Below are 18,430 nucleotides of genomic sequence, written 5' to 3' on the forward strand. Positions count from 1 at the left end.
ATACGGAGGGCAGTTCGACCGGAGTAGGGCAGAGCCGCCGGGTTGTAAGGCTGCGGCTAGGACGATTGCTAGGACCTGCTCGAGCGCATGCAGGCGGGGCACATCGGCGCCTGACCGAGGCCACTGTGCCGGGAGCAGGGATGGATGCGCTGGGCACGAGGTTGTGTGAGGTGGAGGTAGAGGAAAAAGATGATCGAGAAAAAGGGAAAATGAAAATAAGATATTAACATGTGCGTCCCACATGGTAGAAAAAAATTTGGTGTCTATTTATGGTGTACCTTTTGTTCGGGTCCATTTCACACCCTTAAACCAATTTTAGGTGTCCTTTATACGGTTTTTAATATTTCGATTTGTACATTATCTGCTAGAGAAGCGCTATCATTTTAGTGGTCCCAAGAGCCAAAAGCTTTCTCTGACCAAAAGAGAAGCTAACTATGGGTCACACATATTGTGTAAGATCATACGGAATTCTAGAGTCTATATGTAGCTAGAGATAGGGCACTTGTAAAAGAAATTCACTAGATCATCAACTAAGCCAAATAAACATACTTTGACATCTACACCAACTACATGCATATAGAAATTGTGAGAGTGGCTTCGAAACTAATTTTTATATTCTTTGTGTAACAATTTAATTGACATGGTTTTATCTAGATAGATACCCACGCATCTACATAAAGTTGAGTCAATTAATATGGTACAGAGGGAGCAATACAAATTACCCTTGTGTAAAAAGATTGTAAATAAGTTCAAAATAGTACTCTCGCTATGCTAAAAAAGAGTTTTTTGAAGTCAAAACAGTTAAACTTTGAGCAAATTTATTATAAAAAATATCAAAATTTATAATATTAAGTCAACCCCATTGAATTGATCATAACATATATTAATATGGTATAGATAAAGTATTATAGATATATATAATTTTGTCACTAAACTAAATAACTTGGCGTAATTTGACTTTCGCGAAAACCAATACGCACTATATTATGTCAGGGAGGAAGTAGATACTTGAGAGATAGAGAGAGCCAGCTGAAGTGGAGTGCCACGTGTCAGTGTGGGTTAAAAATACTACCACTTCAGCTAGTAGACCATTTTGAGCGTGTCAATCTTATTGAACTCTAGTCTTTTCTCTTTTGGTCATTGCCTTCAATACATCAAAATCACATCATATATAACGACCCTAGTCATTCTCCACATACACGGTCAGTCTCGTATATACACATTAAAGCTTGGCACTACTTAAGCTTCACACACATATGCACCTAACACTGTAAGATTGGGCAGACATAAATTACTCTTTTTCTCAAATTAGATAAGCATTTCTCTTACGTACGGACACTTCACCATACCGTTTCACAGGGGAGCTCCCAGATAGCGCATTCCAAACACCCACTCAGAGTTCACATCGTGTCCAGCTCCTGAAGACTAGAGTAATATCGACCCCCCCCCCCCAATGGCGATGCGGCGCCCCAAGTCCGAGATGTCGCCGCCGGCTCCACCTTCACCCTCCGACCAGAGAGATGCTGTCATCGAGGAGCTCCAGAAGGGCGCTCAGCTGGCGGATTCTCTCAGGCGGCAGGTCGAGCTCATCCCGGAGCCTGGCCGCCGCGACGCCGCGCTGGCCAACGTCAGCGACATCTCCACGGCCCTGGCGTCGTCGCTCTCCGTCCTACAGTCCGAGAGAGAGCAGTACAGCTGCTCCTCCTCCGACGCCGCGACGGCCAATGCTGCCGGCGCCTCCGGTGGCGGGGCTGTCAGGGCGCGAAATGGTGCCTTGCGCAGCAGGAAGGCGAAGCAACGGCGAGGCGCCGATGGACAGGAGCTTCCGATGTGAGTATCTAACTAAATATTTTGCGTGTGTTCGCTACAGCAAATACTCCAGTACTGTAGCATGCTTATCTGTGGGGATCTGTGCTAGAGAAGAATCGGTATCAGCAGATCTATGCTATACTTGGTTTTCAATGAGGATGAACTAACCACTCTTCCGTCGCTAAAAAAGAGCTGATCGCTGTCTTGACACTGCTGCTAGCTACTCTCAGTTGCTTTAAAATCTTGCTTCATATTTCTTCGGCTTCTCTCTTGAGGGCACTAGAAAAAGCCGGAAACATCTCAGTTGGTCTGTGCCGAAGGATTTCTAGATCTACGTTTCAAACAAAATATAAATGAAATAAATGTGCTAATCTGTTGGTAGACCTTGTCTAGTCTATTCCAGTTCATGGGGTACGTGAGGCGTGATGTAGACATGTAGTAGAGGCACATGCTTTTTTTTTTTCTCACTGTGATTTATATTTCATGGTTAGCTAGGAATGTATGCAGTAAAGTTGAGAACAGCTAATTATACTTCTTGCCTCTTGTTATTCAGCGAGGAGATGCTCACGGAGACACCAGAAAATGATGGATTCCACTGGAGGAAATATGGGGAGAAGAAGATCCTAAATGCTGAATTTCCAAGGTATGATTCTTTGATGGAATTTTATCTCTGACAGCTCTATCTAATTATTTTTTCCTTAAATTTTTCTTTAACTACTTTATGGATATGTAGCACTTACATTTCCTAATGTAGTTTATAAATAGAGAAAAGTTAGCAGTAATTTTCGTAATGTACAACTTTGTGTATGTGTCTTGTTTGTAACTTGTCACCCCTTTTGTGTCTTTATACGGACTCTGTACCATTTTTTCTGACATGTGCTTACTTTGAATGCATCTTCCATTAATATTGTAAGGATTCTCATGTATAGTAGTGTTAAATTGTAAAGAATCAATGGAACAATTAATGATGGTTATAAAATCAAAGAGATAAAGTACTTCAATTCTTTTTTTTCTGCGAGTACGCCAAAAGCGTACCGTATCTTTATAGAAGAGGTAGAAGTTTGAATTACTTCAATTCTAAATTTAGCATCTGTGGCTAAACATGGATGATCACCTGCCACATCAATTACTTGCTTCAACATAGAGTATGGTTGATATAGGCCCCATGTGGGGCACACCTCACATTAGGCTATTAGCTAGCATCAGAGATTGGCTTAATTTTACTAATAAAATCAATACATACAGTTAGTTTTCCCATCCATATCAAAGTCTTTTTTGTCGCTCATCCATGTCAAATTTGAAGCTCCACAAAATAGTAGTGCCATATGATGTTTCTGTTGTGCACGTACACCAACTCGTACGCATGAAGCACTTAAGCAAATGGTGTGCTCTAAAAGAAATGTTATACACAAATCAATCATGCACTTGGATGGACTTGTATATCAGGTATATTTCTGCACGTGTGTGGATAATAATAACAATTCCTAGCTGCACACAAATCAACCATACACGCTTAAGCTCATTTACTTGTGTCTCTTTTTGGCAACTTAAAACCTCAACGCCTTTGCCTTCATGTGGTACATAGGCTAGTATTTTTTTATGTGTTCGAGCTAAAAAACCACGTCCCTGCCTGCTTGCAATTACTTGTAGTCTGTTCTTCTTAATGAATAGATAGCTTGTTCAGGTCGTATGGTTTGTTGTAAGAAATTATGAGATTACTTATAAACAAGATCAACGTGAATGCTGCTAGATAATGATACGATCCACTTTTTCTCCAAGAAGGAAGATATACCCTGGCTTCTACATCGAGAGATTCATGCGGATATTTTTTGTGTGTGCAAAGTTTCAATTCTTACAAAACGAGATGACAACTTAAAGTGAGAAAACACCAGAAAAATAAAATGTAATGCTGTACTTAGCATCTAAAACCCTGTTGCTAGATCGGCATCTGAATCGGCTAAACAAAACCCTGCACCCAAAGGCCAGAGATTCCTGAGCCTCCACACAGTCATGATCATGCAAACATCACATCTAATGTGATCAATCAAAAAGTGTATATTATGATTTCTAATTTCGATGGGGCCTCATATCAAATCTAACAGGCTAACAATTCAAATTCCCACTCATATTGGAATTAGACACTGACATGTGAACAAAGACATAACTACTAGCAGCATGTTGTCTAATCTAAACTAAGAAAACATACACTCATTTTCACTCAGGAAAGTTTTCTTACTTCCTTGTATGTGCATGCACATGAAATATTATAATTACCTAGGAATTCATTGTTTTTTCGTACAGTTCGATCAACAAATGTTTGGTCTATCAGAAAAGCAGAACACGAAAAATGCTTATGCTCATATGCTCGGTAAATCAACGTTTTGCAGGTTATACTACAGATGTGGATATAGCGACGAGCACAAATGCCCGGCAAAGAAGTACGTGCAGCAGAAAAACAACAACGACCCTCCCGAGTTCTTGGTGACCCTCATCGACAACCACACATGCCATACCTTGTTCCCAGCCGAAGCCAACCAACGAACAATGAGCAGCTCAAGCAGCGCTAACTCGCAACTGCTCGACTTCACCAAAGCATCACTCTCTTCAGCAGCTGGTGCTTCTAGGATGAAGGAAGAGGAAGACACCGCAGCAGGAATGTCTGTGACTGTTCCCAGCTACGCATACGACGAGTTGTACTCTTCTTCCTCGCTACCATTGCTGTCGCCAACGCAGTGGGAGATGGAGATGGATATCAAGTCACTCTACCATCGTCACTCCGGAGGTGATAGCTATTAAGCTGGGCGTGTGTGAAACTGAGTGTTCTACTAGATCAAATGGTTGCATCATCCAAACAGCTACCTGAACCCTAATAATCGCATGATCGGGAGAGCCTACTCTCTAGTGTTGTAATGTTAGTACTACAACAGCTTTTTTACGGTATCCTATACTTGTATTAATTTGAGAATATTAATCGCATACCCACGGGGATACCTATATATCCATAGCACGCGCCACCATCGGCTATCCCTTCACAGCTAAGCGGCCAAGTAAGTACAGACGATTTAGTGCAAATCATCAGAGAAGCATGCCACACTGTGGTACATGTCAGCGCAACATGTCTCAAGTTAACACAGCTACTAGTGCCACGCCCACGCATGTAGTAGCATTTTTTGACATGCCATGCATGTTGGCTTGGTGCTGCAGTAAATGCTTTGTACTCCTTCCGTCCTTAAAAGGATATCGCAGAGTTGACTAAATTCCGATCTATCTAGACACATATATCCTTTCGTCCATGAATGTAATTTATAGGTACACTCGAATTTAGATAAATTTGTGACATTCCTTTTGGGGTGAAGGAAGTACACACCAATGCGTCTCCGCCATTGCATTTTTTTCCAATAAAGAGAATATATTAATATCAAAAGATACCAATTACACCCATCCTCTACGCAACACCCTAACGGCAGTACGGATGCACACAGCCAAAAAATAGAAAAGAAAACTAAGAAATAAATTCCCGCTATAGCATCCTAGGTCTAGCAACAGCAATACAACCACCACCAAGACAACACCTGAAATACAGACTCTCAAAAAACGACGCCTCCAAGAAGGAAACGGTGCACCAGCGCCGTCATCGCCCGACCAAAAATCTTAGGTTTTCACCCTGAAGATAGTCCCCGCTCTCAAAACAATGCCTCCAACAAGATCATTGCCAGGCACAACCAGTTAAGACCAGACCTTGGGTTTTCACCCTGAAAGGTAGGACTCTGAACTTCACATGTGCTGCCGCCCCCACTTTCATACCGCTGCTGCGGAGCCCGGGACACCAAGCAAGTTCCTCAACAACGCGGAGACTTGAACCTCCCTTAGCTAGTCCTTCAATCCGGTCTTCATGTTATTCCCTTCTCCTGACTGCATCATGGACCAAAATGTCTCTTGATGCCAACACATAACGCGTCTCCAATGCATATTTGTACAATGGGCAGTAGTTCACATTTGCCCTGTCTCGTGTAGGCATAATGTACGGAATCATGTTATAGCACCATCGTGGGGTATTTATTCGTGAACTCTTCGTCTCCATGGCGTAGCTATGTGCAGGTATGTGTGTGTGTGTGGGGGGGGGGGGGGGGCAACTTTTAAACATTTACGGAAGGAAAAAATTCCACAAGGTTTACAAGGAAAAAAAGTAGAGCATCCCCCACATATACTGTTGGCAAGCTCCGCCATGGCTTTGTCTCGTACGATTACACCCTACAATCAAACGAAAAACGAACCACATATATATAATCAGTTTGATCAGGTTATTGTTCCTTGTTTTCCACATGCGTCACATTCAATGGGTGAATCCACGGTGGAGAGCAAAGAAATAATAGGGGAGCCACGAATATCCATGCAAAAAGAAACACCCTAAAACTTCAATTGTTAAAAGAAGGGTTCACATGCACGGAAAATAAACATGGAGAAATGACTTTCTGACAAAGATGTGATAGAGAAGAAAAAATGTACAACTTCTCCGACAAGTGTTGGCACCCCCTAACTACGCTACTATATATGACATACATGCATGAAGTCAATATACAAACGTAGTATGTACCGGCTGCCGTTTTGCATAGCTTCCATGGATTGAAGTTGTGATTTGCCATGACAGGCATCTGGTGCCGAATCTCGATGTGAAACACCTAGAGTCAGATGTAGGGTGGGCAACACACCCCTGGAGACCATACATATACCCTTTTAAATCGATCGCAAACTTTTCTATTGTATCAATTCTTCCACTTTGCAAGATAGAAGTTGGCTCCGCTTGTCCCGAAGGAACACAAAATGCGGGAGGAAGTGGTGTAAGATTATATCAGATCAGATTATAGTTCCACGGAAATGTTCTATGCGTAAAACAAATGGATATACAAACAGAAGAAAGCTCTCAAAAGAAGTGGTTACAATGAACTTGATTGAATAAACGAAAACACAACAAAACTGTTGATCGGGAAAAGCTAGCTTGGATCCCGGCATGCAGTATATAGCATCTTCCCAATTAATAATAGTTTATAGGCACACAACGAAAATTCATGATTATCCCCAAGCAGTGTTGATGTCACATGCGCTATCGTGAGCATTGCGTCGAAGACATGACATCACTACAGGAATCGGCGGGTACGCCGACGGCCGGCTGCCCTTGGCGTAGCCATGCCTTGCCCTCGGCGTAGGCTACGCCGACGGCAGCCCTCGGCGTACGTCGTCGGCGTCTGGGTCCCTCGGCACAGACGTGTCCACCGTCGGCGTAGGCATGGCCGTCGGCGTACACCACCTACGCCGAGGACCATGCTCACCGTCGGCGTATGCACCGTCGGCGTACGCTCTCCGGCGTGCCGTCGCCGTTAACGGCGCGATGCCATACGCCGAGGGCTGCCGTCGGCGTCTGGGTCCCTCGGCACAGACGTGTCCACCGTCGGCGTAGGCATGGCCGTCGGCGTACACCACCTACGCCGAGGACCATGCTCACCGTCGGCGTATGCACCGTCGGCGTACGCTCTCCGGCGTGCCGTCGCCGTTAACGGCGCGATGCCATACGCCGAGGGCATCCCCCTCGGCATAGAGAGCCACCAGAGGCGACGTGGCGCAGCGTGGCGGGCCGTAGCCAGGAGCTACGCCGAGGGCAACCCCCTCGGCATATGCATGGCCCATGCAGGCCACGTGGAGCGACGAGGTGCGGCCAGGTGAGGCGGCCTATGCCGACGGCAATGCCCTCGGCATAGGCTCGACCATATGGTCATGCCAGGGCCCTATGCCGACGGCATTGCCCTCGGCGTAGGCCCTACCATTTTTTTTCGATTTAAATTGGGTTCCAATTCATCTAAATTCAGTTCAGCAGGTCCAATACATCCAAATACATCCAAATTCATCCAAATTCACCATAATTCACATAAATAGCATGAAATCCACATAGTAGCATCCAAATACATCCAAATTCACCATAATTCACATAAATAGCATGAAATCCACATAGTAGCATACATGGTGCATGTAATAGCATACAAGAGGAGAGTGCCATGTCATCCAATACATAGTAGTAGGTAGCACATGATGGCAAGCAAGAAGCCCGGTGCCGACTAGCGAAGGAAGGACCCGGGCGGAGTGTGTCCGCCCTTATCGTTGGCGAAACGAGCAGCCCGGGGTTGCGCACCGGTAGAAGCTGCAGAAGAACCACCTGGAGAAGGACCGGTGCTACGCCCAGGAGAAGTCGACGGAGAGGCACCGGGAGTAGTCCCAGGAGTAGTCGACGGAGAGGCACCAGCAGAACCCCCAGGAGACCGACCACCTTCATGAACCGGTGTGACCTCGCGCCCATCCGGCAAGGCCTGGTTCCCGGACCATCCCGTTCCCTACGTGTTCCCTACATGTTAGCAACTTGCGAGGCAAAGGAAAGTGGTAACTAGCGGTTTGGCAAAGAACTTACCTCCGGTGTGGATCCGTAGTAAGTCGCAGCGAAAGCTGCCCTCGATGGCATGATAGGCATGTCCCCCGCCACGGTAACTCGATCCGGTGGCGGTGTACCGATAGACATAGAAATCATCATTTCCTGCAAGATAGGTTACAAGTCGGGCTTTGCAGAAATAAAGCATCAAGCTGAGACTTGTCATCTACTAGCGAGAAGAAAGATTCAGACTTACTCCTATATACGCCATGTAGGCCGTATTCTGCCTATTCCACCGGGCGGCGGCCTGCCGATACGCTTCATTGCAGGCTTCGAAGGCCGCCTCGAACTCAGCCTACAATTTCAGAAACAATGAATCTCGTCAACACTTAGCCATGTAGGAAGGAAAACCGGAAAGAGGATGAAAATGAGGAAAACTTACATCGTAGGCGGGTGGACGAGCAGGCCGTGGACGAGGCTGTGGGCTGTCGGCGGTGAGGGTATGCTTGAGACGCGTGTAGCTCGTGGCGTGGGTAGGCTTGACCACCTTATTCAGAAAGGGGAAACGGCCATGCGGACGCCCGTGCCCCGACAGGACCAACGACTCCTCGTCGACCGGAATGCTCAAGGGGTCATCCACCTCGGGGTGACGAGACTTGACCATGTCGCAGTAGTCCTCCTTGGCGACCTTGGTATTGCCGTAGTACTGTGGCTGAGGCAATGCGGGATTGGGCTTCTGCTTCGTCCGCATCATGTCATATATCCGGGCATCATGAAGCACCACCCCAGGTGGTGCCTCGGCCACCGCATCGCGAAAAGAAAAGTTAAACGTACCACAAATGCGACATGACGGGAAATGAAAGAAGGTCGTTCCATGTATATACATACCTTTTTCCCCTTGAAGCGGGTGTAGTCGCGGTTTCCCGCGCGGTGTGTGCCACCGGTGCCTCGGTTCTCCATGTTACGCCTCGACACGGCTGCAAACTCCTCGTCCCGCCTGAGCCACCTCGCCCTAATCAGCTCCTCCCATGCCTCCCTATGCTGCTCGGCCCACTCGGGACAAACCCGAAAACGCAATACTCAGCTCAAGATAATTCAATGAAAACTTAGCGACAATGTAGAATCTCATTGACATTTTACTCACCGACATGTACTCATCAATGGTCATTGCCCATTCCTCCGTAGGCTGGTTACCAACATAGTACTCCTTCTTGACCCTCTTACCCTTGTTAGCCCGAAGGCACTAGCGCCGGTGAACTTTTGGTTGTACCACTGCTTGCGGTGTCAAACTCTCGCAAGCGCCACGCAAAGTGAGACGCGCTGCGTGTCATGCTCCGGGTCCACACGATAGAAGCACTTCAATCATGCATAAATCAGTTGTGAAAGTCATGAGTTAGCACATTAGGGTCATTAACTATGAACGGTGCTCGAGAAATATATGCCTTACCCGAACTTGGTGGTCACAGCCTCGGCAGTCGTCGCGAAGCCTACGGCGGGGGCATCCTCATAGTCCGCCCAAGTAGTGGCTAGCTTCGTCGCGCCACCGGGGACCGTGCTAAGGGGAGTGTATCTCGCCGGGCCGAACTTCTTAATCGAGCCCCAAGCAAGGCTGTTAGGCATGCGGGGGGCTTGGCATCCCATGTCCGATTCTTGCAAATAAATCACACATTAGTACACATGCCAAATTGTTTATTATGCCCAAGATGAAAATGCATGTTCGAAATCTCTGAAGTAGTACACTTACTCATCGCTCGAAGGAATGATAAGGGCCTTGTCATCATGGGTCTTCGGCTCCTTCCTCGCATCGGGGACTCTAGCTTCTCCACGAAGCTTCAAGGGCTTCGGCGCACCCCCATCCTCCATCACCTCCAACTCAGCCCTAGAGTCCTACTCGTGTGTAGACTCCGTCTCCATCTCCACCTCCCCACTAGACGGACCCTCTAGGTACAACTCAGGAGCCACGTCACCAGAAGCGGAGGGTGGCTCGTCAAAGTCCATGTGTACCCCACCGCCACCTCGTCCTCCACCTCGTCCTCCTCGTCCTCGTCCTCGTCCTCCACCTCGTCGTCCTCGTCCTCCATCGGTACCATTGGCGTAACGCGGATTTTGCACCGGGGCTCGATCACTCCGTCTAGTGGGTCTAGGAATATTCCTCTTCACCTGCGCCAGCGTCTTAAGCAAGCTCTCGGAGTCTGCCTTGCCGCTACTCATATTGTCCAGTCACCTGCATTGAGAAGAATAAAACAGTTAAGCACAAAGACATATTATATGAAGATACTAAGAATAAAAGACACAATGCAATTAAGAAGCATGTTGACATAATAAAATGAAGATACTAAGAATAAAACACACAATGCAATTAAGAAGCATGCTGACATAATAAAATGAAGATACTAAGAATAAAAGGCACAATGCAATTAAGAAGCATGTTGACAAATAAATACTAAGAATAAAAGACCCTCACCAGCCATCATCGCTCTCACGCTCACTCTCATACTCCGTCTCTTTCTCTTTCTCTTTCTCTCGGATCACTATCACTATCACTATCTTGTGAGTACAAAGTTGAAGGGTCGACGGGTGGAGGCTCATCATAATTGTCATTCGCCTCAAGTAACTTCTCCGAGCATAGATATGTCCTTTAGATCCACCACCGACTCACCACGAGTTTACGCATCGTTCCCGAGGTCCTCTTGAACAAACGGTTCTAAAATATATTCCCCGAAGTCCTGTTCCTCTTGATAGAAAATCCCCTCGTATGTCACGGGGTCAATGTTGTTGTAATCATCCTCAGAGGGAATCGGTAGGTTACCATGTGGCGATACACGGAAGACGACTTCCCAACCCTTGAGTTCCGCTTTACGGCATGGGTAGGGCAAATAATAAACTTGCTTGGCTTGGTGAGCCACAACAAAGACATCGGCTCCGCTATAGGTGGTTGAAGGCTTAACTTCAACTAACCCAATGGACTTATCACTTCTCTGTCCACCTATTGGGTCGAACCAATGACACTTGAACACCACGATATTGAGTTGCACGTTCGTACGATTGAATGTCAACTCGTATACACTTTGTAACCTTCCGTAGTAATCAAAGTTGTTGGCTCCTTTGGTGAAGACCCCAGTATTTATCGTTTTGGGATTCGCCGGCCCTTACGGTGCGTCTCGTGTGGAAGCGAAACCCATTCACATCATACTTCTCATACTTGGTCACCTCACGGCTACAACCTTGGGAAACACATTTCAACTCATCTATCATATCAACGTTTCTCTCACGGCCCTACAAGAACATTTCAAATTTGTTGTGTGCATTAGTTACGTGTAATAAGAGGGACAAGTCACATGTTGCAATGTAAGAGGAAAGGTTAGAAAGTACTTTTTCCATGAACCATGTCACAAAGTTTTTATTAATTCCGGGAGCACCCTCTTTCAGTAGAGTGTCCATCTCCGAGGGTTCGGGCAATTCATCATACGGCCACATTTCATCCGTGAATTTGCTGAAAGGAGAAAATAAGCATTAGACCGAGACGAGGTTACTAGCTGCAAAGTAATTTGTTCACCATTTTACCTTACGAATGGGATCACTTCCTCCATGTTCATAAGCACATATAGCATTATACAATCCTTCTCTTCGTTCTCCAATTTATATTTTGTTCCTTTACCAGCCTTGCCACCGGGGAATTGGAATAGTTTTAGCTTAGGGTCATTCTCGGGCACGTCGACATTGTAACGAGTGACCGGGTTATGCTCGAGTGGGAACATCATCGGGATAGTACGTTGTCGCGGCATCTGCCATCTCCCGAACGCATATTGCCTCAGCTATGCATGCTTCAATCTTGGCCTTGTTTCCAGTTATCTTTCGAATATACTTAAACTCTCTCTCAATACAGAACTCCCAACGAAACTGCACCGGGCCACCCAAGAGTGCCTCGTTGGCGAGGTGCACAATGAGATGTACCATCGGAGTAAAGAAGCCTAGCGGAAATATCATCTCCAAATTGCATAGCAACTCCGGCACTGTATGTTGTAGCTTTGCAATAACCTTGGGACATATCTGCTTAGCACAGAGCGTGCGGAAGAAATGGCTCAACTCGCGCAAGCACTCGCCGGACTTTCTCGGGGATATACCCTCGAAGCATCACCGGCATGAGCCGCTGAATCCATATATGATAGTCGTGACTCTTGAGCCCGGTGACTTTTCCCGTCGAAAGATTAACTCCCTTACTCATATTCGAGCAATAACCATCAGGGAACATCACGACGTATTTGAGCCACCTGAATGCCTCCTTCTTTTGGATGGAATCAAGGCATAAGTTGGCATGCGGCTTGAACCAATTCTTTTGACGGCCAATAGGACGCTTCATGTGTAATTTTTCCCTATCACGAGAGGATCTCAACATCGACTCTAGCCTTGACATTATCCTTTGACTTCCCGGGAATGTTCAGGCATGTGTGAAAGACGGACTCCGCGACATTCTTTACGGTGTGCATCACATCGATGTTATGGGGAAGTTCGAGGTCCTTGTAATACTCGAGCTTAGTTAAGGCCGCCTCATGAGTCCGGTTGTGCGTTACACCATATCCCTCAAATTGATGGCCGGTTGGCGTCGCTGCCGGCACGAGAGCACGTAGCTCGGCTTCAACAAGTGTACCATCAAACTTCGGCACATCCTTTTTTCATGCACAACTTTGCCCTTCTTGAAGTTCTTTTTGTCTTCTCTAAACGGATGCCTCCTTTTGAGGAACTGTCGATTCGTGTCAAACGCAACATACTTGCGACCCTTCTGTAGCCAAAGGAACTCAAGCCGATGCCTGCACACTGGGCATGGCCACTTACCAGCTGTACACCATCCGCATGTTAGGGCGTACCCGGGCATGTCATGCATGGTATACTGCAACCAAACTTTCATGTAGAAGTTTGTCTTCGATGCTCGGTCGTACGTCAATGTCCCGTGGTGCCAAGAGTGGTTCAAATCTTCCACAATCGGCTGCATGTAGACACTCAAATTCTTCCCCGGGTAATGAGGGCCTGGAATGATCAGCGACGAAACATGGTCTTCCTCGTCATTAGGACTCCGGGAGGGAGATTGAGCGGAATAACAAACACGGGCCAGCAAGCTGTAATTGGCATTCGACATACCATATGGATTGAAGCCATCCGTTGCTATCGCAATTCGACATTCCGAGCCTCGGCTGCCTTAGCGGGTGTTTTGTATCGAAGTTCTTCCATGCCGTACCATCGGATGGATGTCCCATCTTCAACTTCTTGTTTTCGTCCACGAATCTCTTCCCATACTTGTGCCACGTCATCTGTTTGGCTGTCTCCTAGTGCATGTAAAGCCGCTGGATTCTTTTTATGAATGGGAGATATCGAAGAATCGACTTTGCGGTGCTTGACTGCCTCACCTGACCATCCTTTCCCGTTACCTCTTCATACCTAGACTTCTTACAGATGGGACAGTACTTGTCCTCCGCATACTGTCTCCAAAATAGAACGCAGCCTTTCGGACAACAGTCTATCCTCTGATAATCCATGTTGAGGTCCTTCATCATTCTCCTCGTCGCGTGCGAGGCTTTGAGGCGGACAATGATCTTTGGGCAACATGTTACCGGTTGTTTTCCAGACTTGCTTCAAAGCCCTCACGGGTGGTGTTGTACCGGGTCTTGTCGGCTAGACATTTGGAGATGGCATCGAGCTGAGAAATTGCGGCGCCCTCGTACAGAGGCCTCTTAGCCGCGGCAATCATATCATAGAAGGCCTTCACGGTTGGCTCTGGTTCCTCCGGTTCTGGCGGCGCCTCCGGTTCTGGAGGTGGCGAATCCGGGACATCGGCATGGACGAGATCATCTAGAAAGTCTCTAATTCCATCGTACTCATTGCCATTGAGCCGCTGCCGCATCACCTCACCTCTGTCACGTTCGCGCTCATCAAAGTCGATTTCCGTGACGTACCCATGCATATACCCATATTGCAGAAGGTGTCTATACATTTCATCCTTCCCACGACGTTGACGCTTCACGCAGCGAACACGGGGGCAAAGTGCCCGAACCAGCCCCTTTGTACCACGCGCTAACTCATTCACTAGAAAATGGGTCTTCCTTGTCCACTCATCTGTTTTCTCAGTCGCACTAACACGCTCATTGTACATCCATCCATTATCAGCCATCCTCTGCTTTATTGGGAGCCAAACCACAGACATAGCATTTATATCAAATAGGAAATTAAATGCATCATATTTTTATTTATTTTACCGGGCGAAATGCATGCATCAACCTACATCTCTACTAGGTGGGCTCCTAGCAGCCGCCGGATCCGTAGTTGGCTACGTTCTCCATGCTCTACCCCGGTCCAAGTCAGAATTTCGGCAGCAGCTCCCCGCTGCTCTCCCGATACACGTCTCGGCAAAAAGCTGAGAGGATGTGCATCCGGAGAACAATGGGGAGGCGCCGCCGAAATCCCGACTCGGACCGGAGTAGAACATGGAAAACGTAGACAACTACGCATCCGCCGACTGTCCCGTAAATGCCGCAAGCGTTACGGTTCAAAATATGCGGACCACTAATGCATATTTATCCGCGTAACGCTCGCGGACGGGAAGTGACACCTAGGTTACACAACTGGACTTGGAAAATGAATCTAGTGACATAAGAAAATGCGGAGAAGGGGAGGCAATGTTTTAGCTCACCCTCGGCGGACGGAGAGAATCGCGGACACGGCGGTCACGACGGGGAAGTCACGACGGGGCAGTTACGACGGGGCCTAGTTTAAACAACAACAACAAAATTAGTCAATGCAAAAAGTACAAAAATCCCATTTATATTTCCAACTCTAATTCATTTTCACAAATTAGTCATACAATTCTATTTACATTTCCTAGTACTAAATAGGTAGAAAATTAAAAAATAAAAGGAAAAAAGGAAGTGAGATACCTCACTGTCCATGGTGAGGAGCCGGGGAGGAGGGGTGCGCGGGCGCCGGGAGGAGGAGGGGGCAGCGGCGCCGGGGGCAGGTGCGGAGGTGGCGGGTCGGGCGCGGAGGGGGCGGGTGCGGAGCGGGCGGCGGCCGGCGAGCAGGCGGGAGGCGGGAGGCGGCGGGCAGGCGCGGTGAGGCGGTGGCGTCGGCGCGGTGAGGCGGTGGCGTCGGCGCGGTGAGGCGGCGCAGTGAGGTGGCGCGGTGAGGCGCAGCCGGCGGCCGGCGGGCAGGCGGGAGGCGGCGGGCAGGCGGCTCGGGCTCGGGCTCAGGGGAGGTGGCGTGTGGGGGAAAAAAGGGGTGCGGCTCGGGCGCGTGGTCCGGCTCGACCCGACCTTGTCCGCACCCCAAACCCTAACCCCTATGCCGAGGGCCAGGGCTATGCCGACGGCAGCCCTCGGCATAGGCCCCTTTTTTTTCTTTTTCAATTTATTTTTTATTTAAATTTTCTTAATGTCAATTATGAAAATAAAATATATTAATATAGGTCCATATAAATTTGTTTTAATCTTCTACATTCCCAAGCTATGTGCATAAAAAATTACCATCTTAACTTAATATTTTCTCCCGTAGACGAAACCCTAATCCGGTAGCCCCGCAGATCTACCCCTTTGACCGACCTCCGATGACAGCTGACCCATGGACTTTTCTCTTCCTTTGTGTTGTGTTAGGTCATCGGAACATGTAGTATCAATAATTACCCTTTCTTACTTCAATATTCCCTCCGGTAGACGAAACCCTAATTCAGGAGCCCCGCAGATCTACCCCTTTGACCGGCCTCTCATAACAGTTGACCCATGTACTTTTCTCTTAATTTGTGTTGTGTTAGGTCATTCGAACATGTAGTATCAATAATTACCCTATCTTACATAAATATTCCCTCCGGTAGACGAAACCCTAATGCGGGAGCCCCGCAGATCTACCCCTTTCATCGGCGGTCTACCCCTTTGACTGCATCCCATCGGGGGTCCCCCGGTGGGCATATGCCTCCATTTGAGCTTGGTTAGGTCATAGGGTACATGTGGAAACAAAGTTCATCCCATATGATATCAAGTTTCTCTCCGGTTCACGTACGAGGGAGTTCCCCCCTATACATGCAGAATCTGCCCAAGTGTAGGAACCCCCTGTCCGAGAAGCCGGACACACCTGGGGGGGTAGCCTTGGATATAAAACCATCTCAAATCAATTCTGTGCATGCCATGTGGACACACACAAGTTTTGGGGCCATTCCCTAGATCCGACGCTCGATTTCTGACAAAACCCTAGTTCTGTTGACCGCGCGGTCTACCCCTTTGACTGCATCCCATCGGGGGTCCCCCGGTGGGCATATGCCTCCATTTGAGCTTGGTTAGGTCATAGGTACATGTGGAAACAAAAATCATCCCATATGATATCAAGATTCTCTCCTGGTTCACGTACGAGGGAGTTCCCCCTATACATGCGAGCATCGCCCAAGTGTAGGAACCCCCGTCCGAGAAGCCGGACACACCTGGGGGGGGGTAGACTTGGATATAAAACCATCTCAAATCAATTTTGTGCATTCCATGTGGACACACACAAGTTTTGGGGCCATTTCCTAGATCCGATGCTCGATTTCCGATGAAACCCTAGTTCTGTTGACCGCGCGGTCTACCCCTTTGACTGCATCCCATCGGGGGTCCCCCGGTGGGCATATGCCTCCATTTGAGCTTGGTTAGGTCATAGGTACATGTGAAAACAAAAATCATCCCATATGATCCCAAGTTTCTCTCCGGTTCAACTCCGAGGGGGTTCCCCCCTATACATCCAGAATCTGCCCAAGTGTAGGAACCCCCTGTCCGAGAAGCCGGACACACCTGGGGGGGTAGCCTTGGATATAAAACCATCTCAAATCACTTGTGTGCATGCCATGTGGACAAACAAAAGTTTTGGGGCCATTCCCTAGCTCTGATGCTCGATTTCCGACGAAACCCTAGTTCTGTTGACCGCGCGGTCTACCCCTTTGACTGCATCCCATCGGGGGTCCCCCGGTGGGCATATGCCTCCATTTGAGCTTGGTTAGGTCATAGGTACATTTGAAAACAAAAATCATCCCATATGATCCCAAGTTTCTCTCCGGTTCACCTCCGAGGGAGTTCCCCCCTATACATGCAGAATCTGCCCAAGTGTAGGAACCCCCTGTCCGAGAAGCCGGACACACCTGGGGGGTAGCCTTGGATATAAAACCATCTCAAATCAATTTTGTGCATTCCATGTGGACACACACAAGTTTTGGGGCCATTCCCTAGATCCGATGCTCGATTTCCGACGAAACCCTAGTTCTGTTGACCGCGCGGTCTACCCCTTTGACTTCATCCCATCGGGGGTCCCCCGGTGTGCATATGCCTCCATTTGAGCTTGGTTAGGTCATAGGTACATGTGAAAACAAAAATCATCCCATATGATCCCAAGATTCTCTCCGGTTCACCTCCGAGGGAGTTCCCCCCTATACATCCAGAATCTGCCCAAGTGTAGGAACCCCCTGTCCGAGAAGCCGGACACACCTAGGGGGGTAGCCTTGGATATAAAACCATCTCAAATCACTTTTGTGCATGCCATGTGGACACACACAAGTTTTGGGGCCATTCCCTAGATCCGATGCTCGATTTCTGACAAAACCCTAGTTCTGTTGACCGCGCGGTCTACCCCTTTGATCGCATCCCATCGGGGTCCCCCGTGGGCATATGCCTCCATTTGAGCTTGGTTAGGTCATAGGTACATGTGGAAACAAAAATCATCCCATATGATATCAAGTTTCTCTCCGGTTCACGTACGAGGGAGTTCCCCCCTATACATGCAGAATCTGCCCAAGTGTAGGAACCCCCTGTCCGAGAAGCCGGACACACCTGGGGGTAGCCTTGGATATAAAACCATCTCAAATCAATTTTGTGCATTCCATGTGGACACACACAAGTTTTGGGGCCATTCCCTAGATCCGATGCTCGATTTCCGATGAAACCCTAGTTCTGTTGACCGCGCGGTCTACCCCTTTGACTGCATCCCATCGGGGGTCCCCCGGTGGGCATATGCCTCCATTTGAGCTTGGTTAGGTCATAGGTACATGTGAAAACAAAAATCATCCCATATGATCCCAAGTTTCTCTCCGGTTCAACTCCGAGGGGGTTCCCCCCTATACATCCAGAATCTGCCCAAGTGTAGGAACCCCCTATCCGAGAAGCCGGACACACCTGGGGGGTAGCCTTGGATATAAAACCATCTCAAATC

At 47.8% G+C, this 18,430-nt stretch overlaps 1 protein-coding gene across 1 annotated transcript; it reads left to right on the plus strand.

Moving 5' to 3' along the window:
- The first annotated feature begins 1,453 nt into the window (after positions 1-1,453).
- Positions 1,454-4,605, plus strand: LOC124647996 (probable WRKY transcription factor 70). The gene is made up of 3 exons (XM_047187830.1): positions 1,454-1,830; positions 2,363-2,452; positions 4,197-4,605. The coding sequence occupies exons 1-3, from the start codon at positions 1,454-1,456 to the stop codon at positions 4,603-4,605; spliced, it is 876 nt and encodes a 291-aa protein (XP_047043786.1).
- The last annotated feature ends 13,825 nt before the right edge of the window (positions 4,606-18,430 follow it).

The sequence above is a fragment of the Lolium rigidum genome, chromosome 4 (genome assembly GCF_022539505.1).
Source record: "Lolium rigidum isolate FL_2022 chromosome 4, APGP_CSIRO_Lrig_0.1, whole genome shotgun sequence".
In the NCBI taxonomy this organism is placed as follows: Eukaryota; Viridiplantae; Streptophyta; class Magnoliopsida; order Poales; family Poaceae; genus Lolium; species Lolium rigidum.

Coding starts and splice junctions, on each gene's coding strand:
- LOC124647996 (XM_047187830.1), top strand. CDS start 1,454: ATGGCGATGCGGCGCCCCAAGTCCGAGATGTCGCCGCCGGCTCCACCT. Junction 1,831..2,362: donor GATGGACAGGAGCTTCCGAT/GTGAGTATCTAA, acceptor CTTGTTATTCAG/CGAGGAGATGCTCACGGAGA. Junction 2,453..4,196: donor CTAAATGCTGAATTTCCAAG/GTATGATTCTTT, acceptor AACGTTTTGCAG/GTTATACTACAGATGTGGAT.